This window comes from Gymnoscopelus braueri (assembly GCF_963280865.1).
Source record: "Gymnoscopelus braueri genome assembly, chromosome: 6".
NCBI lineage: Eukaryota > Metazoa > Chordata > Actinopteri > Myctophiformes > Myctophidae > Gymnoscopelus > Gymnoscopelus braueri.
In genome coordinates, this window is record NC_137607.1 from 12,318,913 (window position 1) to 12,343,096 (window position 24,184).

A 24,184-nucleotide genomic window follows, 5' to 3' on the forward strand; every position below is an offset into this window, starting at 1 on the left:
CCAATCTACAAGCTCACAACGTGTCGATGTAGATCGGCTAGTTGAACTATTTGAAAACGTTTTAAAAAATAGTAAAAAACTGCAAAGAAGTTTAGGGATAACGGGTAAGGCACCGGAGAAAATAGGGGCCGGGTGCACAGCTCTATGCACATTAGCCATATTGTGAAGACATTCACAGGTGTTAGTTACCAATGATACTAATGAAGGCTCTGTTCCATTCTTGGTCAAACAGAGTCAGGGTGCTGATGTTGTGCATGTTGACTCACTGGAAACACTCTGCTACACCAGTGGGTCTAAAATTTGGGTCCAGGGACCCTCATGGCTCCTTAAGGGGGTTCCAAATGGACCCTTACGGGTGTGTAACTCTGAGAGTTCCATTTGGTTCCATTTGTACACTCTCAGAGTTATGGGGGTCGTGGAAATGGAAAAATCTGAGAACCACTGTGCTACACGAAATGGAACAGAGCCTTCATTAGTATCATTGGTAACACCTGTGAAGGAAGTGATAATATGGCTGCTGTGCGTAGAGCCCATATCCACCCATTAGGCAAGAATATAGGATATTGAACAAAAGAAACATTGCATCCATTCCTGAAAAGTACCAGTGTTGGACATACAAGGTTTCCACATGTCAGCAACAATAAGAGAGCAGTAGCAGAAGTACTTTTTTTTTACTTACTCTAAGTGAAAGTAGCAATATCACGCAGTGGAAATACTCTGTTACATAAGTCCTAAATTCAAAATGTTACTTGAGTAAAAGGTATTGGCATCAGTACCAAACATAAAAGTACTTATCATTCAGAATGGTCCATTTCACAATCATATTATTGCTGGATCAATTAGTAACGCATTCATATTATTCATTGCTTTGATGTTGCACCTGCTTTTTAATTTATGAGCTTCATGCTAGATTAACCTGTAATACATCATCATTTATCACCTATAATGTAATGTTTTGTTTATTAATAAAGTAGCTAACTAAGGCGGAGAGGCTAAACAACATTTGTCTCTGTAATGCATAGTGGAGTGTGCGTGTGTGGAGTATAAAGTTTCAAACAATGTAAAATACTCAAGTAAAGTAATAAAAAAAGTACCTCAAAAGTAAATCGTCTCTGTCGGGTAGAAACCTCATAATGCATGTCCAAAACTGTTACTTTTCAGGATTCAAATTCTAAAGTATGAAATGGGCATGTTACGATTCACTCAACTCACGATAAGATTCGAATTCGAACGATAGTAGGTTCACAATACGATTTTTCACGATTCTTTGAACACAACATTTATTTCCAGACAAATGAAAAATATTAAAAAAAATTAGATAAAAAATCTCTTACACAAATCCAGTTTAAAAAAATAATAATACTGTGTTTTCTCGTATCCTCATTTCAATACAGTAGCAAATGACTGAAAACTCTATTTTTTTAATCGATTCTCTTACAAAGATGCTGAATTTTCTTTTTCTGCTGTTTGCATCGTGATACATTTCACCGATTTCAATTGTCACCAGTTTGAATCGATTTCGAATCGATTTACAATAAATCGGTACATGCCTATACTAGTATCAAAAGTAGCAGATCTACAAGCTCGAAACTAGTTCGAGCTTGTAGATCTGCTACTTTTGATGCTTTTGTGTGACACTAGTATGATCAAATAGGGCATACATTTTACGAAAAAACACAAAAAAATATAATATGGAGATAAGAGGTTTCGGCCCCGACAGCAACGCAATAGTACTTAGTTACTTTCCTCCACTGAAGGTGAACATCTCTCCACATCAGACTGATCAGGGAACATAGAACAGACACAGAGAGAGAGATGGTTGGAGGGAGGGAGTGATGAAGAGAGAGAAAGAGTGGTGGCTGGCTAGAGGGGGCTCTATAATAGAGAATGCGAGGGAGACAGAGAGAGAGACAGATGTGGGGGAGGTAGAGGATGAGTGAGGTGGTAGGACGAGTGAAAACAGGGAGGAAGAGAGAGAGAGAGACAGTCACAGAGCGAGAGAGAGAGCGGAGAGAGAGGAAAAACGAGCAGTCTTGAAACATTAAGATGAACGCCCGTAGGAGAGTGGCTCCCGTTCCAATGTACTTACACCCCCCCCCCCCCCCACCCACAACCCCCCCCTCTCTCTCTGTTTCTCTCAGCATAAAGGCCTGACATGCACAGGCTATTTTTAATAAAAATGTAATAGCGTCTCTCTCTCTTTCTCTGTCTTGCGTTGCAGTGAAGCGACTCCACACACACACACACACACACACACACACACACACACACACACACACACACACACACACACACACACACACACAGACACTGATAGAGAGACCCCGAAACAGCGATTTGCAATTTAGAGCCATGTCACCAGTCATCATCACTCGCTCCCCGAGCCCCGACCCCCCCCCCCCCCTCTCACTCTTTCACCCCCCCCCCTCCTCTCTCTCTCTCTGTCTCATATTTCACACGTATGCCTCATAAACACTGATATCTCTGACTGAGACGTCAAACAGCGCAGCAGTGTTACCATGTCTGCTCATAAGAAGCGGCTTTGGGCTTTGTGCCAGGGACCCCCATATAACAGATTTGTGTTGTTGAAATGTTTCAAGAAATATTCAAAATGTTTCAAGAAATATTCAAAATGTTTCAAGAAATATTCAAAATGTTTCAAGAAATATTCAAAATGTTAAATTTTTTTTCAAGATTTTCATTTGAAAATAGCATGTGAGCTTATAGATCGGCTTTTTTCAAATATATGTTTAAAGTGCTCATGTGGCCTATAATAGTCGCTTCTTTTGGGCTTGTTTTCATAGACCTGGTTTGCCAGCCCCCGAAGAGATAGAGAGAGAGAGAGAGAGAGACGGAGAGAGAGAGAGAGAGAGAGCGAGAGAGAGAGAGAGAGAGAGACAAATGTGTCCCACTCAAAGGCCGATTTATACTTCGTTGTGCGACGGTGCATAAATTAGGCATCAGTCAGTGACTGGGGTGTGATAGTGGATGTGAGAGAGACAACAGAGAGGAGCACACAGTGTCGCCATCATGCACGCGGGTTTCATCATTAATGCTTAACCCACTCAATCCGGGAATACAATCTGTGTCATTTTATAGATTTCTTTGGGCTATTCTAAAATAGCTGATCTACACAGAGTGCCGCGTTATGAGCTTGTAGATCTGCTATTCTTGTACACTTGACCGTGTGTGTGTGTGTGTGTCTGTCCGTCCGTCCGTATGTTTGAGCACGACCTCAACAGCTGCAGCTGATTGCAACACAAGGATGCAACCAGTTACACTAATTCAAAGGCACCACTCTCTTCACACTGGGTGTGATTTTTTAAAACATCTTGAAAATGTGTGCAAATCTTTGAATATACCTTTTTTTAAAGCGAACATTTGTAACTCAAATCTTTGCTTGGGGGGGGGGGGGGGTGGGGGGTCCCTGGAACAAAACATTCTGAGATAGGGGTCCTCGGCCAAATATATCTAAAAATGTTTTCTAAATCCTATGTTGCTATATCAGTGGTGCTCCAACTTTTTCACGTCAAGGACCCCCATAATTATATGTATTTGGCCGCGGACCCCCATCTCAAAATAAACCACAAAAAAAAACGATTTGCACACATTTTCATGATTTTTCAAAAATAGCAGATCTACAAGCTCATAGCTCATGAGCTTGTATATCTGCTATTTTTTTAATAGCCAAATACATCTTAAAATGAAACAGATGCGTTCCCGGTCTTAATGGGTTAAAAGATGGGGGGCTTCTTCAGAGTGATATTAATATGCATGAGACGGCACAAACAGAGAAAAAAAAGAAAACGATAGTCCTTTTCAACTGTAATTCTTTCATTTGAGCACGATTGATGTGAGGGGGGGAAGAGAACAAACTCAAGAAAAGATCTCTTATGATCAAAAGCTTAAAGTCCCTCCTTTGTTCTGGAGAATAATATTTTTTTAGGGGTCCCCCACGTTCCCCCCACAGCTGGAAGTAGGCCAGTTTGATGAGTGAAATTTGTTTCATTTTTCATTTTTTGCATTAGTTTCGATACAGTAGAACGGTGGTTCCCAAACGTATTAAGCTAAAGACCCAAAAGAAAAATTTGAAACTACTGAAAAAAGCAGCTCACAAATTATCTGCTATTTTCACTACTTCTTAAATGCTTTTAAAAAAATGTATTCATGAAAATGTATTTGATTTGATTTATTAACTACTTTTGAAAAATTTTGGAATTGATTTTAATTGATGAAAATGTGTGGTTTTCTTTGTTTAAACCTTTTTTGTATCTTTTGAAATAATATATTAATTTCTTTAATTGTAGGAAACGAAAAAAAGGGGATCTTTATTCGCGACGCAATCCAATCCACTTTATTCATATAGCACCATTTGACTTTTTCAGGGTTTCCAAAGTGCTGTACAGAAAATCTAAAAAACAAATACACTGGGTAAGCTAAAACACAGAAAACAGCAGCAAAAACATACAGCAGAATAAGAAACAAAATAAACAACAAAAGGAGACACATCACTGAAAAATACCACACGCAGCAGCGTCAGCAGACAGTGAAGCAAAACATAGACCATCATTGAGACTCTCAAACGGGATCGAAAGCCAAGGTATAAAGGTGGGACTTGAGGCGAGATTTAAAAGTCTCAATGGTGGGGGCTAGTTTGATATGGGAGGGGAGCGCATTCCATAATATGGGGGCTACCCCTGAAAAGGCTTGGTCACCTCTGGTCTTTAAACTTGACTTAAGGACCTCAAGTTTCAACTGGCCCGCAGACCTCAATGACCTTGGGGGAGTACACACCTCTAGAAGTTCAGAGAGATAGGCTACTGAGGTGCCAGGCCCACAAAAATAGGTCCGCGACCCACAATTGGGTCCCGAGTCCGACCTACTGTTTGGGAAACTGTGCAGTAGAGTAGTTCTTACTGTGAATGATATTACAGTGTAGTGTCAGGGTACTGTAGGGGGGTAATGGTGCCTTTTTCTTATTTGCATCCAAATTAATGGGTTTTATCTCAACCGATTTCCATTATAGCCGCCACAAGGAGCACAGATAAGCCTATACTCAGTACAGAGCAACTTGAGCAAGGATTTGAAAATACCAATTTGGAGTTTATGGTGCAAATGCACCCCGTATCCTCAAGTGTGACACTCATAATAATAATAATATTAATAAATAATGATAACAATGATAATGCACTTTATTTACATACTGTGGCACTTCTCCTAAGATACATTTTAAAGGATATTTAAAAGAAATCACAGAGGCTATACCACAAAGTAAAATCATCGGTGCTCATGTATCCGTTTGTAACTAAGAGGAACCAAAAGGATCCTTACGGGTCCATTTGGATCCATCTGTGTACTCTCAGAGTACAATTAACCCATTGAATCCGGGAACACATCTGTGTCATTTTAGATTTCTTTGGCTATTCAAAAATAGCAGATCTACAAGCTCATGCAAGATTCTGCAAATCTTTGAATATATATTTTCTAAAGCGAACATTTGCCATTTGTCAAATGTTCATTTTGTCAAACATTTGACAAAGAACAGAGAACTGTTAGGATTTAGAAGACATTTAATGTCTTCTAAATCCTAACAGTTTTCTGAAAAACTATTGTTGCTATAATCACTGGTGCTCAAACATTTTCTTGTCAAGGACCCCCAAAATTATATGCTTTTGGCTGCCGATCCCCATCAAAATATGTTGTTCCAGGGACCCCCCAGAAGCAAATTAAGATTTGAGTTAAAAATGTTTTGAAAGATTTGCACAAATGTTCAAGATTTTTCAAAAATAGCAGATATACAAGCTCATAGCGCGGCACTTGGTGCCGTGCTATGAGCTTGTATATCTGCTATTTTTGAATAGCCTAAGTGTAAAATAATGGTTATGGCTGAAATCTAAAATGACACAGATGCGTTCCCGGTTTGAATGGGTTAACGGTGAGGATTGTATACCGTGTTGGTTCCAGAGTTTAGCTATAGCGTGCTGTGGGTGAAAAAGCACAGTCATCCTCCGTGTTTAAAGTGGATCGGTTAGGAGGGCCAAGCCAGTCTGAAGCCCTCAGGCTGGAGCTAGACAGTCAGTTAATGTGGTTGATGACCAGCTCCATCCAAGCCTTACAAGTGATCAATACAATGAAAATCAATTCCTGGAACGAAAATGGCAGCCAAGTGTAAAAAATGTATAATATCACAAACATAAGCCTTCTTCTTAAAATTGTTTTTGAAAAAATGCCAGTTGCCAGAATTAATGTGTAGCTTACTGTAGCTACTGGACTTAGTTCAAAGTTTGATCGATACAGTAGGGTGCTGCATGCTGGATAGCGATCTACAACCTCACAATGCGCCGTGACCCAAATTAACCCATTAAGACCGGGAACGCATCTCTCTCATTTTTTTCCCAACAATATATTTATTGATTTTTTCTTTTTCCACCCAACATTACATTAAATGTGACAGATTATTGTTTTCCATGTATTGTATAAAACGACCCCACACCTCCTGAAACAACTCTTGTTTGTCCTTAAGGATATACGTGATTATTTTCCAGAGGTAGACATAAAGACAGTTCCCTGAACCACTGTGCAATGCTTGGTCTGTCTGGCCTCTTCCAGGTCAATAGAGACACACGGCCGGAAGCGGAAGGCGTACAAATCCACGCCCACTTTTGACACTCGGGGTCCGTTAGAACGATGAACTGCAGCTCTCAATGCAATCTCTATGAGAGGCATTGTAAAATACCGTCATTTCACTGGTTAACTACTGAGGCTGTAGCGATTTTTTTTGTGTTCTAATAATCTGTCCCATTTGTTTAATTTGTCCTTTTTAATGTCCCATATCTTTCATCTCGATATACTACCCACAATATACTATAATATACTCCATCAGTATGTCAAAACCGCTAGCATCGGAGATCCAGACTTTAAGTGGTCGCATCACGGACGCATCCCTTGAGGTTTTCAATACCCAGAAAACTGGCGAAAGTGGCCGTTTTCAATAGGTTTTGGTCATTATCTCTGGAACAGAAGGTCCAATCTGCTCAGTTCAAAGCTTGTTGGATGCGTGACTTTGAGGACATTAAGCACGCAATGACACATTTTCGGGTTATTTTTATTTTAGGGGAGGCGAGATCTTAGTTGGGCAGGCGACCGCCTCTCCTGCCTCTACAGTGGGTAAGCTGTCGGTCGGCGCTCGGCGCTCGTAAAGACAGTGATGTCACTGAAATGCCTGTCTGCTGTCTACCCTCTGCTGTGTTAGCATTATGGGTAACTCGTTAAAGTGGCAAATTAAATGTGAAACACATCAACTATTAAGAAAACAAGAAGATATGTTGACAAAGACACTCCATACATTTGGAAACATATTTTTATTTAAATCAATATCGTCTTCAGTTAATGCAGGATAATTTTAAAAGTAGGCTAACTTTCATATCCTCTCATAGGGAATGCATTGGCAGCTGCAGTTCATCGTTCTAACGGACCTCGAGTAGCGGCGCTGTCTCAAAAGTGGGCGTGAAATTTGTAGTCCCCGTGTGTCTCTATGCTATTACCCTTTTAGCTTGAAAAAGACAAATATCTATAAATATTCTCTCATTGCGCTTTATTCTGTGTCCAACTGGATAGAGGCCTAGCAGAGAGAATTTTGGTTCTGGTACAATGTTAATTAACAAGATCCTTCGTATTTCCTGCCCGATCTCCCTCCAAAACTCTTCCAATCTTGGACATGACCATTAAGAATTTACCTCTATCTTCAGCGATCTTTGAAATTTTAAGATTTCTTTGGGTATTCAAAAATAGCAGATATACAAGCTCATAGGGTGGCACCGAGTGCCGCCCTATGAGCTTGTAGATCTGCTATTTTTGAAAAATCGTGAAAATTTGTGCAAATCTTTGAATAAATATATACATTTTTAACTCAAGTCTTTGCTTCTGCGGGTCCCTGGAACAAAATATTTTCAGATGGGGGTCCGCGGCCAAATACATATCATTTTGGGTGGTCCTTGACATGAAAAAAGTTTGAGAACCACTGATATTATGGCAACATAATCCCCAGAAGCAAAGATTTTAGTTAAAAATGTTTCCTCTAAAAAAGTATATATTCAAAGATTTGCACACATTTTCAAGATGTTTCAAAAAATAGCAGATCTACCAACTCGTAGCACGGCACTCTGTACCGCGCTATGAGCTTGTATATCTGCTATTTTTGAATAGCCCAAGGAAATCTTAAAATTAGTCCCCGGTCTCTATAAATAAGTAGCCATAAATTAAGCATAACATAACATCCACAGTTCCATAGGAGTTGTCACGTCTACAGCACATCTGCACTCATCACAAAACTGATGAAGTTTGACAAAACGGGGGCAAGACCATTTGGCATTATAAATAACATCAAGTTTTTATAAACTAGTAATGGTATTTTCCCCCTATGACCTCAAGGCTAGAGAAGAAGCATGAACATATATAAATAGTATACCCAGAGAAGATGCTGCATGAACATTCATATTTCACATGGCTGTATGGTATACTGTAGGCAATCATATACTTTAAAGGGACTACACCATGAATTTTAACTTTTTCTTATTTTTTGTGTGTTTTTGGTCTCCCGTACCTCTCTTCTATCCCCAAAAATACCCCAGTTTGAAGATTCAGGCTTTCACAGCAAATCTGGGGTTTTCTGTAAATTGGTCTCAAAACAGGCCAAACTGATATATATATATTTTTTTCTTTCTTCTTCTTTTTTTTTTACCTTTTTCCACACAGAACCAGAAGATAACATGCATACAAACTGGCTCAATAGTGCCCGTGCCAAACAGGACAATGTGGTATTGCAGGTGAAAGTGCTTTATAAGCCAGAGAGAAGTTAGTTGGAATGATGTCTGAGGCTTGATTTAGGCTCAAACCTTTTGAAAAACGTTTGAGGGACATAAACAATATGATATTAAATATATATATATATTTTTTAATTCATGGTGTAGATCCTTTAATTTATTTAACTAGACTTGTGCCCGTCTGGCACCGGCCTACTTGGGAACGGTGCAACAAGTTGGGAACAATGAAAATAGGGAAAGCACGCCCCGCCCTGTTATTGCAATACCCGTTATACCCGTTGTCATAGCACCCGTTTTAACCGTCTCTCTGTCTGTGTCCCTTTTGTGTCCATATAGGGAGATGTCTGTATCTTTTTGTCTGTCTGCCTGTATTCCTTTTATGCAAATTATGGAGATCTCTATATCTGTATGTCCTTGTCCCTTTTATGCCCATATATGGAGATCCCTGAGGTTATCAGTACAGTATATGGGCATATATGGACATGCCTATACATGGTCATATGGGGGGGATCGGCAGTTGTGGAAAGTCTTTGTACAATGGTAATAGGTCTGTGGAGAATGTGTGGAGCATGTCTGAAGAGTGCAAAGTGACTGTGAAAAGTGGACTGACTAACTAATCAAATGGCAGGTGTGGGGAATTTGCCACGTTAAGCTATGGCTGGGGTTGCCATGGCAATCAATTGGTTCATTTGGGCCACGGCCAGAGCCTTTTCTGGTGGAACATGGCTAAGTCGTCATAGTGACATGAGCGACATGATGTATGACTCAAAATGTGTGCAAAGTTTACCTTTCCTTTTTCCTTTATTTATTTATATATATATATATATATATATATATATATATATATATATATATATATATATATATATATATATATATACATATTTATATTTATATTTATATTTATATTTATATATATACGTATAGTATATAGATTAGAGTTTTTAACTCAAATCTATGCTTCTGGAGGTCCCTGGAACAACATGTTTTGCACTGGAGGTGGATTTAGAAAACATATTTAAAAATGTTTTCTAAATTCTAACCAGTGTGTTGCTATAAAAGTGGTGCTCCAACTTTTTCTAGCCCAGGACACAGACTGACAGACTGAGAGACAGACAGACAGACAGACAGACAGACAGACAGACAGACAGACAGACAGACAGACAGACAGACAGACAGACTCTTAGCCTCCTACACGCCATAAAAAAATATGAATTTTGATGAAGGTCAGAATCTGTTCTTAAATAGATGTGTCCATGGATTCCTCTCAGTGTGTGTGTGTGTGTGCGTGCGTGTGTGTGTGTGTGTGTGTGTGTGTGTGTGTGTGTGTGTGTGTGTGTGTGTGTGTGTGTGTGTGTGTGTGTGTGTGTGTGTGTGTGTGTGTGTGTGTGTGTGTGTAGCCTCTACTGTAGTCAAGCACACACACACACACACACACACACACACACACACACACACACACACACACACACACACACACACACACACACACACATCTTGGCGGCGGGAACATTTTCGGGAGGAAGCAGAGAAATGAGTCGGGGTGATGGATGGACACACGCCGGAGGTGGGGGAGACAAATTACGATGACACATTTTGGGTTGCGTTAACCCATTCAGACCGGGAAGGCGGGAACGCATCTGTGTGTAATTTTTTAGATTTCTTTGGCTGTTAATAATAGCAGATCTACAAGCTCATAGCGCGGCACCGAGTGAAAATTTGTGCAAATCTTTGAATATATATATATTATATGTTTTAAAGTGATTTTTTTTAACTCAAATCTTTTCTTCTGAGGGGGGTCCCTGGAACAACATATTTTGCGATGGGGGTCCGCGGCCAAATACAATTCTAAAAATGTTTTCTAAATTCTAACTAGTATGTTGCTATATCAGTGGTGCTCCAACTTTTTCATGTCAAGGACCACCCAAAATTATATGTATTTGACCGCGGACCCCCATCTCAAGATAAGCTGTTAAAAATGTTTTGCTTTCAGGGTGTCTGCTGGCCTAGCGGAGTAGCGGTCCAGGTGCATACCACATATGCTGGTAATCCAGCTTGACACCGTGTCGAGGGTTCGACTCCTGATCTCGACGACCTTTGCTGTGTGTCACCTCCCTGTGTCCTGTCAAATAAAGGCATAAAAGCCCCCAAAAATATCTTTAAAAAATGTTCGCTTTAAAAAAAAGTATATATAAAAGATTTGCACAAATTTTCACGATTTAAAAATAAATAAATGGCAGATCCACAAGCTTGTAGATCTGCTATTTATTTATTTTGAAATCGTGAACATTTTTTGAATAGCCCAAATAAATCTATAAAACGACACAGATGCGTTCCCGGTCGTAACAGGTTAAATCCGCTGACAGTTTTCAGAGTGTCAGGTCCCCAAAGACGGATGGCCGGGATCTGACTCTAATACTAACGAAGAGCGGATCGTTAAACTTCGAGAAGGAGGGCAGAATGTGATTTAATTATTTACGAGTCTAATTAATCTCCTTAAAGGGATGTGTGCTTCTTATGAGGGGGCACTGAGGCGTGGGGAGACCATCTTTTGGGGGGACATCTATCACACCGATCGCCAGGCAATTGTGTGTCGAGTAGACGGTATAACGACGCAGTGAAGTGGGTTGTGGTTCAGGTTCTCTCTCCAGCTCACAACCTCGGCTGGTTTTAATTGGAAGTCTCTGAAGAGAGTTTCAGTTCTCTCCACCCTGTAAACGCAACCTATAAACCCTCAAACTGTTCACACCGCAGGCCAGAATAACACTGCTATGTATCACTTCTCACTGCTGTTGTTAAAACTACTATTACTAGTCCTATACCACTTGTAATTCAAGCTATTACTCCTGTATACTGCTACTAATAATAATGACAACTAGAAAAAGTGCTCCTCGGAGCACAGGTCTCCGCCAGGTCAGGTAGGTTATTATGGGCCAGCAATGATCGGAATTCGCCAATCAGGATGGAATATAAAAAATCGGACGGAACCATCTCGATCACTTGACTATAGAGATAATGTGTACTGATTTGTACATGATGATTGGACACAATTTGTAGGAGTAATATAAAAAAGAAAAATCGGCCTCCTGGTGGTGCTATAATAGGGCAATGTTAAAAGGATGGCATTTGTTCCTCAATGTAGTGCGAATGTGCGTGCAAAGTTTCACCGCAATCGGACACTGTGTTCATGATTTGCGGCATTTTGTTCAAAACGGGCCACTCCTGCAAACTTGTCAATTTTAGCCAATCCGAATGGCATGAAAATCAAACAGATCCGTCTTGATCACATGACTATAGAGATCATGTGTACCGATGTGCGTGAAATTTGGATAAAATCTAAAGGCTTAATATATATATATTTTTTTACGTAAGTCGGCCTCCTGGTGGCGCTATAAAGGCAAATGTGAAAAATGCAGGGCAAAGGTTTTTCTTTGGCCTCTAGAGAGTGCACATACAAAGTTTTACACAGATCAATGCAGTTATAGGTAAAAACACGAATCGGCCTGTTATAGCGCTACCATGAGGCTGATTTGAACTGAATTTTCAAGTGGCATTTCTTCCTCGGCCTAGTGGGAATGTGCGTGCAAAATTTCATGGAAATTGCATGCTGTGTTCATGATTTGAGGCATTTTGTTCCAAACGGAGCACTCCTGCAAACTTTGGAAGGCAATTTTAGTCAATCAGGATGGAAGACCCGTTTCGTTTTATGACTATAGAGATACTGGCCCTCATTTATCAACGGAGCGTATAAACCGGCTTATATTTTTCCATATATTCGGCCGTACACCAACGTCGAAGTCACATTTATCAACGAATCCTATACAGGCGATCCTAGCGTACATTGGGTCGCAGCCTTGATAAATGTCACGGCTGAAACCGAGCGTCATTTAAATAACACAGCCTTAAATATTCACAAAACGCCCCGACTTCACAACCTGAAGAACCAGAATACGACCCAAAAAGGCATGAAAAGCCAATAAGAAAGAGTTTCCCCCGCTCGCCTCGCCACACATGCACACGCCTCTCTCTCTGTCTCTCTCTCTCACACACACACACATTCTCCATGAATGGAATACGTTTGTATACCCATTTATTTAAACCATACCGAGCAGTGAGTGTTCGAGTTACATTAAATAAAGCAGTCATGAGACTCGGGCGGAATGCAGTGATCCCGTGCCGCCACGTTAATATTGGAGCGTCGGGTTTATATCCTTAACCCAGCCAGGTGGTGTAGCCTACATAACTCTCTATGACATAACTCCATAACATAGGACAAGCTACTGTAAGTTTGTACACCTCACTGTCCATGAAAAGATGGTCGGGAGTCCCAAGAATGTGCTCGCAGAAGCGCTCGTATATTTTGAAAATAGCAGATCTACAAGCTCACAACGCGTTGCGATGCGACCCGTTGTGAGCTTGCAGATCTGCTATTTTCAAATAGCCAATGCAGCCAGATCTGCAAGCTTAACCGAATGACTGTTAAAGCAGTTTGTTTAAATTACTTTATAAAATGTTATATTTTCACAGGGATTATTTATTAGTGTAGATATACATTTTGGAGTGGATTATGTGTCTAGATGACTGTCAGACAGTCAGACAATGCTGCTCCGCAGGTCTAGAATGGAATAAACGGGCGCAGCCAAAGTCAACAACTGGTCTCTACCAGACGTGAGATCTCAGCGTACTGTAGGATGAATCCAACGTCAGGATGTATTGATAAATGCCGAAAGTTGCGGTGATCTCGCCGTACGCCCATTATTTGGTCTGCACCGCGTTGATAAATGAGGGCCACTGTGTACCGATTTGCGTGATGTTTGGACAAAATCTGTAGGAGTACTGTCAAGAAATTTGTTTTGCACAAATCGGCCTACTGGTGGCGCTATAACAGGCCCATGTGAAAAATTTAGGTTAGAGGTTCTGCTCTGGCATCCAGGGAGTGTGTGTGCACAGTTTCGCTGCGAGCAAGCCAGCTGTGCCGGAGATTAGCTGTACACAGACAACAGACAGAATGACACACAGTAAAACATACTCTCTCGCCAGGCCGAAACAATAAACTATTATGTTTATGCATTGAATTTAACCACATGGATCCAAGGGTCTTCAGCTTTTTTCAAGGCCGAGGACCCCTTAGCTGAGAGAGAGAGATGAAGCAGGGACCCCCACTACATGTTGTATAAACTTGCAGATTGAACTTTTTCATAGGTGTCATAGATAGCTTCCTAGATTCGTGGGCGGCAGTGGCTCAGGGGTAGAGTGGAGTGGCCGGATGGCGACTGCAAGGTTCCCAGTTCGATCCCGGCCTCCCCCAGAGTTAGTGTTGAAGTGTCCTTGAGCAAGACGCTGAACTCCTTACTGCTCCCGATGAGCAGGCTGGTGCCTTACATGGTTTCCTCCACCATCGATGTGTGAATGTGATACACAATCTATGTAAAGCGCTTTGGATAAAAGCGCTATATAAATGCACCATTTACAATTTTTTTTACTTGTTTGACAGTACTATCGTCAGCGTTGTGTCAATTAATGTATAATGTCTGTTTGTTTACACATTGTCTTTTCAATATGTTAGATTCATGTTGATGTGTATTTTCAGACATTTAGCCACTTCAAAACCCTCAATACTTTGACCTTTGGCTCTGTACCTGGTCTGCTCTTTGTTTCCCTCTACACCAATATAACTTCGCCGAAAATAGCCGATCTACAAGCTCACGCTGCGATGTGTTTATGAGCTGGTAGATCTGCTGTTTTCGTGAAGGTTCCCCCAAGAATAGGGATTCATGTGGTTAATATTTTAAACAAAATTGTTCCTATAACACAAAGATTTGTAACTCTGAGGACCCCTTATTAGGGGTCCCCGGACCCCCTGTTGAAGACCCATGCCCTAACATAGCATCCTCATTCCAGCCGTGTCATAATAGGCACCATTCAGCACGAATAGGCATAGATTCAGCGAGCAGATCTACAAGTGTGCTTGTAGATTAAAAAACGAGGGTGCCAAGTATAGCCTATAGGCCGCTGAGGGACCCCTGTCAACAAAGTATATAGCGATTAAGTGGTTAAGAAAAATCACATTAACCACATAATCACAATGTTGCTGGTTAAAATATTACTCTCAACATTAATGCATCACATGGCACAAATGCATATATACATTCCAATGGAGTAGGACAACCCCGTCAATGTTTATGCCCACAAACACAAACAACTCCCTTCTAATGTTCAGAACCAGAGAACCGGGACCTTAATCTGTAATGCCATTAAGACGCAATAACCTAGAGCAGATCCATGGGCTATTAATTACAAAGATGTGCGTGAGTGTGTGATTGCATGTGTGCGTGCAGTGGTGTAAAGTAACTAAGGACATTTACTCAAGCACTGTTCTTAAGTACAACCTTTAGGTATTTTTTACTTTACTGGAGTATTTCCAATTTTCAATACTTTTACCTCTACTCCACTACAGAGGCAAATATTGTGCTTTTACTCCACAATGATTTGAAAACTTCAGATACTAGTTACTTAGCAGATACAAATTATTACATTATAAAACATACATTAGGAAATAGCCGATCTACAAGCTCACAACGCGTCGCGATGTGACGCGTTGTGAGCTTGTAGATATGCTATTTTAAAACATTTTAGTACTTCTACTTTTGGTACTTTAAGTGTATTTTGATGCAAAATACTTTTTGTACTTTTACTCAAGTAACATTTTAAACACAGGCCTTTTACTTGTAACAGAGTATTTTTATATTGTGGTATTGCTACTTTTACTCAAGTAAAATATCTGAGTACTTCTTCCACCACTGCGTGCGTGTTTGCCTGCGTGGGGTGCGTGCGTGTGTGTGCGTGCGTGAGTGTGCGTATGTGCGTGCGTGAGTGCTTGTGTGTGTGTGAGTGTGTGTGCGTGCGTTAGTGTGCGTGCGTGCATGCGTGCGTTTTTTGTGCGTGCGTGTGTTCTTTGTGCGTGTGTGTGTTCTTTGTGCGTGCGTGCGTTCGTTCTTTGTGCGCGCGTGCATGTGACATGCGGTGTTGATGGTTTGCGAGCCGTAAAAAGAAGACTCGGCATCCAAACAGAAGCAGCGTGGGTGCACGCAGCCACACTGTCTGCAGCCTCCGTCTCCCTTTCAGAGTCAATGGAGCGGCTCTGGCATTTATCTTTTGATGACATCAAAATGAATATTGGCTTCCTCCTTGCCGTGCGTCAGGAGAAATATCGATGCTCTGCCAGACCAAAACAGTCAAAGATCACAGGACCGGTATAATGGCTTTTGACTGAGTTGACATTTTAACGCTCATATCTTATTAGATCAAAAGGCGTTTGCACTTACTTACACTTTGGAAACTGTCAACTTTGTTTTACATTAAAGTCTCGGCTGCTGTAACAGAGCGCAACTAATGTGACTTATGTAAAAAAATACGTCTCCATAAATGTGACTCGTAAAATGTCGGGCCTTGTTATGTCTCTCTCTATGCCTCCATGAGAAGTATGCTCTTTTGCTCGGCACCTTGAAGCCCTGTTTGCTTTCATTTTAATTAACCCATTGAGACCGGGAAAGCATCTTGTAGCATTTTAGTTTTCTTTAGCTATTCAAAAAATAGCAGATATAGATCTGCTATTATTTGTGCAAATCTTTGAATATATATATATAGTTTGTTATAGTGAAATCTTTGCTTCTGGGGATTCTACAAAATGTCTTCTAAATCCTAACAGTTTTTTTAAACTTATGTTGCTATAATATCAGTGGTTCTCAAACTTTTTCATGTCAAGGACCCCCATCTCAAAATATGATTGTTCCAGGGACCCCCCAGAAGCACAGATCGGAATTAAAAATGTTCGCTTTAAAACATAATATATTTTCAAAGATTTGCACACATTTTCACCATTTCTTTTTCAAAAATAGCAGATCTACAAGCTCTACAAGCGCTATGAGCTTGTATATCTGCTATTTTCGAATAGCCAAATAAATCTAAAAAAATGACACAGATGCCGGTTCCCGGTCTTAATGCGTTAAGGCAGCAGAGATTAGCCTACACTAATTATCTCTCCTCTCAGGTAATCCCGCTCCGGGCCGGGGGGACTCCAGCTGCATGCGTATGGGAAAGATGCAAGAAAAGGAAACAAAATGAAGGCCGACCCCGGGGAGGAGAACCGGCGAGGAGGAGAAGAACACGATGGAGGAGAGGAGGGAGAAAGGGCAGGCCGAGTGAGAGGAGAAGACGGGGCATCGTACAGCTCGACCTCCGCTCAATTATAGCCCGAGCATTCACCCGGACACGCTGACCCCCCCACAAGCAAAGCCACCGGCCATGGTAGTTCACCCGGCGCTCGTGTTTCTCTTAGTCTGTGTCGGGCAGAGGCCGAGGCTCGGCGAGGGCACCTCGGTGGCTATCGGCGTTCCACAGGAAGACACCAAATTGCTTGCAACAACATCAGAGAGAAGTCAAAAAGTCCTATCGCACTCGGAGCAGCTGGCGGAAACTTCAGCTTCTCTGGCGGGAGTTAAGGAGACGGAGGACTTTGTTCGGGATGTTCCGAGCGCTGCTGCTGCTGCTGCTGCGGGCCCGGGAGCAGCAAGAGCCAGCTCGCCAGATGTGGCTTTTAAATGTAACGGGGAAGAGCTTAATGGCTTTGACGTTGTGAGGAACACTGCATCGGCGAGAGAACAACCGGCCCCTCTGCGGCGTTCACATTCCGCCCTCGAATCTCGAACACCCGAACGCCCCGCCCTTCAAAGCTCTCCGAGTTCTGGAGGTGGAAGCATTACGACCACGCCTGTGATTATCCCCGAGGCCGCTACGTCTGTAGGTGACGATCACATTCCGGCCTCCAGCTGGGATGACGAGTATGCCCCGGCGCAGCCCTTCCGGCGCCTTCCGGGGGCAGCTGCTGGCGTTGCGCCTGAGAGGGCACAGCGCTCTAAGTGGGTCGTGGTGGTATCTGAAAACGCCGGGTCGGGCCTGCAGCTGCTACCAGCGCAGCCCCGTCCTCGGCGCCGCCGCCACCGTCGCAGCTGGCTGTGGAATCAGTTCTTTGTGATCGAGGAGTACAGAGGACCCGAGCCCGTGCTCATCGGACGGGTAAGTCCATGAAGCATCCCTCCCCTTCATACATCTGATAAAAGCTGAGACCCCCCCACACGTACGCGCACAAAGACAAACACACACACACACACACACACACACACACACACACACACACACACACACACACACACACACACACACACACACACACACACATTTTTCAAACATGTATACTTCTCATCTCATACCACATATAGTGATTTTATAATAGCACGGTGAATTTTCTCTTTTTTTCTTTTTTCTAAATTTGTAACCCATTTTTTAACCCAGTGCCAATTGTCTAAGTAATCCTGGGCGCTACACTCCCTTTGCCAGCCTAGGGAGAGCCGAGCTCATGCCTCTTTCAATGCATGAGAGCTAGCAGGCCGCTTCTTATCACCTGATGGGAGAGTTTCCCCGGTAGGACGTAGCGCGTGGAAGGAACACGTTATTCCAACCAGTTCCTTTCCCCTCCATCAGGCGCCCCGGCTGACCAGGGGGAGGCAGTATCTCGAGACCAGGTTTGGCATCAGACCTTAGTGGACAGCAAGGGAGAACATGCAAACTCCACACAGAGAGGCCCTTCTGATCTGCTATCTTTGAATAGCCAACGCAAAAATGTAAAATGACAGATGCTCTCCCGGTTTTGATGGCCATTAAAACCGCATCTGTGTCATCTTAGATTTTGTTCTTTTGATCTGCTATCTTTGAACATTTTTTCAAAATCTTGAAAGTGTGAGAACTACTGATTTAGAAGGCCTTTGTAGAATCGCAGCTGGTCTTCAAAATGTGTTAAAGTTGGACTGAAATCACACAGAGAACATACACAGTACAGGCAGACAGTGGATGAAAGCAAGTTATGATTTTGTGCAACAACAAAAACTTGGACTACCGCCATGATCTTTGACCCCCGGGTGACCCCCGGATGACCCCATGTTGACAAATAGCGGGGTAAGTAAGTCACTGTCACCTCAGTCCGTCACACATCAGTCACCTGTCTGTGTGTAGACTCAGTCACAGACAGTCGGTAATAACACTTCACTCCACTTGAAACTGAGGACAATCTCCCAGCTTCCATTGGTGGAAACCATTAGAGAGTTGAAAAAAAAAAAGAACTGCATTGCAGAACCATTCCATAGTCTCTGTTAGCGGCCATTCTCATCTCCGTTCTATTAACTAGCTTGCTTTATTTTTCAAAAATAGGTGATCCACAAGCAACAAGTGCAGCTTGCAAATTGTCTATTTTCGAATAGCCTAATTATAAAACACGGTTAAAGTGGATAAATTGATTCAGGTGATGTGTTGTTAACTAATGTTCCTCTAGGAGCTCTGGGGGTCTCCGCCAGACCCCACTTTGAGACTGTTTTAACACATTGAGTGCCATAAATGAGAATTCTCGTGTTTGCAATTTATTTAATTTGTTTGCAATTTATTTAATTTGTTTCCACAAGGGGCGCTCTAACGCAACTCAGGAATCATCCTAGGTCCCTGTAAAATGGAATGGACGGATGTGACAAGGGCCCAAAAAACGTCTCTCTTCCGTCCTCTCCAATGATAGGATCTGGAGAAAAAGCTTCCATATCTCCATATCTTTTTTTACCGTGGTGAAAACAAGCCATTTTTCGACGTGCGATCACTCTGCAATGGCGGATCGCGTTAGAAATATTATTGTTCCAGTCGTTACCCTCGACCCTCGCGCACACACCCTCTTTGTTTACACCCGCGTCCTCGTGGAGGCTTCTACAGCTCTAAACAGATCAGTGTAAACGGTAAGAACGGTGGTGGAACTGGATGTCCCCTGTTTAAAAGAAAAACTCTGGCACTTGATGTGTTAAAACACGGTGCACCTGAACCACCACGTTCTCCTGGGCAGGGGGGCGCGGGGCGGGGGGCGGGGGTGTTTGGTGGTAAAGCACCAATCAGGCCGGCTATCCGTGGCTAATGCGGCTGCTGGCAGCTTCAGGCAAAAAAGTGTGGATTATATCTAGCATGGTGTGACGCTAGCAGGGCCCACTGCCAGGCCGTATAGCTACGGCTAACATACTTTACACTGACACCCCAGATTGGATTCTTCTCACCAGCGCTGTGTAAACCTCATAAATGTTTAATCTCCCCTCACGGGCGGTTATTGATACAGTCAGGGAGGGATGTTGCAATCAGCAGTCACATGAGATGCAGCTGAGCTTCGCTCCAATGTGTGAGAAGCAGTTCCACCGGCTTGATTGCTGGTAATAAAACATCTCGGGCATCATGAGGGACTTTATACAACACGGCCCCCCCGTCCCTCTTTTTAGATTTGAAAAGAAAGTGCAACTTTAATCAATTGAGACCGGGAACGCATCTGTGTAACCACTTTAACCATTATTTTACACTTTGGCTATTCAAAAATGGCAATTATATCGCTGCACTGAGTGCCGTGTTACGAGCTTGTAGATCTGCTATTTTTTTTTACCAAATCTTTGCGTCTGGGGGGTCCCTGGAACGACATATTTTGAGATGGGGGTCGGTGGCCAAATACATATCATTTTGGGTTGTCCTTGACATGAAAAAGTTGAGAAAATGTAGAAAAGTTGCACACATTTCCCCCCCCCAAAAATGCAGATCTGCAAGCTCATAGAGCGGCACTCGGTGCCACGCTATGAGCTTGTATATCTGCTATTTTTGAACAGCCCAAAATATAAGATAATGGTTAAAGTGGTTAAAATCTAAAATGACGGATGATTTTCCCGGTCTCAGTGGGTTAAGGGCCGCGGTCGAAATCGAGATTGGAGCTTGAGTTGCCAGAGGGGCCGAAAGTCTGGTGTTGTAGCCGTATAATTGACCCTTGAAATTCTGTTTCAAGGGTCTGCGCGAGAGAGAGGATAGAGAGAGAGAGAGAGAGAGAGAGAGAGAGAGAGAGAGAGAGAGAGAGAGAGAGAGAGAGAGAGAGAGAGAGAGAGAGAGAGAGAGGCGCTTTGGAGACACAGAAGGACAGAGCAGAGGACAGACAGACAGACGTTAAAGTGGAGGAAGGATGAGTGAGATAGAGACGAGGGGATCAAAGGGGACATGCAGGTGAGTGGCAGGCCAGGGGAGACAAATCCTGTGGGATTTCCAGTCCCCGACATCATGGAAACATGACTGTTTCTTTACAGTTTTGTTTCTGTGGAAGTGGATACATTTCAAACCACACTTGCGTGAGGAGGGTGTTTTTTTCCATCACTGCTGAATGTACAGCCAGACTTAGCCGACAAGATAGAGAGGAGAATGAAAAAGGGGGGTGGGCGGAGGGGGAGGGGGGGGGGGTGGCTGCCAAAAATGTCTTGCGGTACAGAAGCGTTGAGGATGAGACAAAAATGGGAGGGTGGTGGAGGAGGCGTGAGAATGGATGAAAACGCACCCTCAATCTAGCAATTTGTATGTTATCATGACTTCCTACTGTATAATCCCTAACTTGACCCTCTAGCTGTCTAGCACACACACATGGCTGCACACACACACGCACACGCACTCGCACACACACGCGCGCACGCACACGCACACGCAGACGCACACAACCCCACAACCCCACATGCACACGCACGCACGCATGCACACGCACGCACACACACACACACACACACACACACACACACACACACACACACACACACACACACACACACACACACACAGAAAAGGTTTCTTTTCTCCCAGCACGTAGCGTAGCGTGCTGCTGAGTCCTTGCTGGCATGAACAGATGACGGCTAACATGCTTTATTATCTGAGGATGTGTTAACGCTCTCAAGCTGAAGAAAATGCTCATCCATCCACACATCATGCATTCTTGCAATACATGAGGCAATCTTTGCCTCATCATGAGACAAAATACATCCCATCACGACACAGTAAGAAATGATATTATGTACAAATATGTATGTATGTATGTATGTATGTATGTATGTATGTATGTATGTATGTATGTATGTATGTATGTATGTATGTATGTATGTATGTACGTACGTACGTACGTACGTACGTACGTACGTATGTATATATGTATGTATTTATGTATATACATACATACATACATACATACATACATACATACAGTACATACTGTATGTACGTACATACGTATACAGAAACCTCTTATCTCCATATTTTAACTTTGAATTAATTTTAACATGAATTAACGCCAAATCCCCGCCGGGGCTGTGGGCGCTGGGGGGCGTGTTCTCTCCTCCGCGTCATCAGTGCCCATACCCTAGGTGGGGTTGTTGAAAGGGCCTCTCTGTGTGGAGTTTGCATGTTCTCCCCGTGTCTCCAAGGGTAGGTACCCTCACAAAAAACAATGCAGTAATCCTGGTCTCTATACTGCCTCCCCCTGGTCAGCGGAGTCACCTGATGGAGGGGAAAGGAACTGGTTGGAATAACGTGTTCCTTCCACACGCTACGTCCTACCGGGGAAACTCCCCCCTTGTCAGGTGATAAGAAGCGGCCTGCTCACTCCTCATGCATTGAAGGAAGCATGAGCTCAGTTCGGGGCTCTCTCCAGGCTGGCAGAGGGAGAGTAGCGCCCAGGATTACAAGCTTAGGCATTGGCATTGGGTGAAGAAATGGGTTACAAAATTGTGGGATAAAAATGTTGTAAAAAAATAAAATAAATAGTAGATCCACAAGCTCGAAACGCGGCGCGAAGCGACGTGTTTTGAGCTTGTAGATCTTTTGCTATTTTTTTATTTGAATCCTGAAAAGTAACGGTTTTGGACATGATGAGGTTTCCAGCCGACAGAGACGATATAGATGTATAAAGTCAACTACAAATTTGAAATGGTCAATGTTTCAGCCCTTCTCTTAACCCATTCAATCCAGGAACGCATCTCTGTCATTTTTAGATTTCTTTGACTATTCAAAAAACAGCAGATCTACAAGCTCGTAGACTAGAGCTTGTATATCTGCTATTTTTGAAAAATCATGAAAATGTGCGCAGCTCTTTGAATGTATACTTTTTTAAAGCGAACATTTGTAAAATATTGTGTTCCAGGGACCTCCAAAAGCAAAGATTTGAGTTACAAATGTTCGCTTTAAAAAATATATATATTCAAAGATTTGCACACATTTTCACGATTTTTTTCCAAAATAGCAGATCTACAAGCTCATAGCGCGGCACTCGGTGCCGTGCTATGAGCTTGTAGATCTGCTATTTTTCAATAGCCCAAAGAAATCTAAAAATGACACAGACACAGCGTTCCCGGTCTTAATGGGTTAAGTCCAGGTTCTGCCTGGGCAGAAAGTGTGTTCGGGGGGGCAGTGCTGTGGTGGAGTAAAGCCTCGTGGATTAATAAGTATGTGCAGTATGGAGCCTTAAGGGCAGAGCAGATGTGAAGGTTCCTGGTCAGAAAGAGCGGTATGATGAAAGCTGACTAATCTCTTTAGCTTTCTATTTCGGTGTGTGAGCGAGCGGGCGGGCGTGTGCGTCCGTGCGCGCGCCGCGCACGCGTCTCTGTGTGTGTGTGTGTGTGTGTTTGTGTGTGTGTGTGTGTGTGTGTGTGTGTGTCTGGCCCCTGGACCCATCTCCAGCTCACTCACACAGTAATATCCTCTCCGCCATTAAATACTGAACGAGCACTCTGCACCAGGAAGGAAGATAGTCAAGGAGAAAGGGGAGACAGAGACAGAGAGAGAGAGAGAGAGAGAGAGAGAGAGAATAACACCACCAGATGGACATTCTGAATAAGTGCGGTATAGCTTGTCAAAAGATAAAAGGCCTAATGCTTAATTTATACTCTGCGCAGATAGCTTGTAGTCATCTGCAATTTGTGGCGCGCAACACCTTTGTACTGAGGAGTATAAAGTCAGGCAAGTGCGGGGATGTGAGGAGAAAGTGAGTTCTAAAATGGTACAGGGACAGGGAGGGAGGGACAGGCAGGCAGATGGGGTTTTTTAGAAGGGGAAGATACGGAGGCAGATGGGTGGAAGAGACAGGAAGACATGCAGGACAGACGCAAACATCTGGGCTGTGGTGACAGCAGCGTAACATGTCTGAACGTGGGATGTCCACGGGACTGACTGTCCACAACACGTTAAAACTTGCGAAAACGTCTCTATGTGTCATTTTAGCTAATATAGCGACATGTTTTTCAGAAAACTTTTTGGATTTAGAACATTGGTTTAGAACGTTGGTTCTCGAAAAATAGCAGATGTACAAGCTTCGTGCCGCGCTGTGAGCTTGTACATCTGCTATTTTTTTTACATTTTACTTCTTTTTTTTTTTTAACACAAATCTTCTCTTCTGGGGGGTTTAAGACATTTTCAGATGGGGGTTCGCGCCCAAAAACATA

General features: G+C 42.7%; 1 protein-coding gene across 1 annotated transcript in view; it reads left to right on the top strand.

The window, feature by feature from the left end:
- Window positions 1-24,184, top strand: part of cdh24a (cadherin 24, type 2a) — a gene marked incomplete at its 3' end in the record, with an annotated part of 105,910 nt that overhangs the window by 3,248 nt on the left and 78,478 nt on the right. Inside the window, exon 2 of the mRNA XM_080430452.1 lies at window positions 16,873-17,897. Coding sequence (XP_080286578.1) covers window positions 17,127-17,897 — 771 coding nt within the window. The 5' untranslated portion in view covers window positions 16,873-17,126. The remainder of the gene's footprint in view (window positions 1-16,872; window positions 17,898-24,184) is intronic.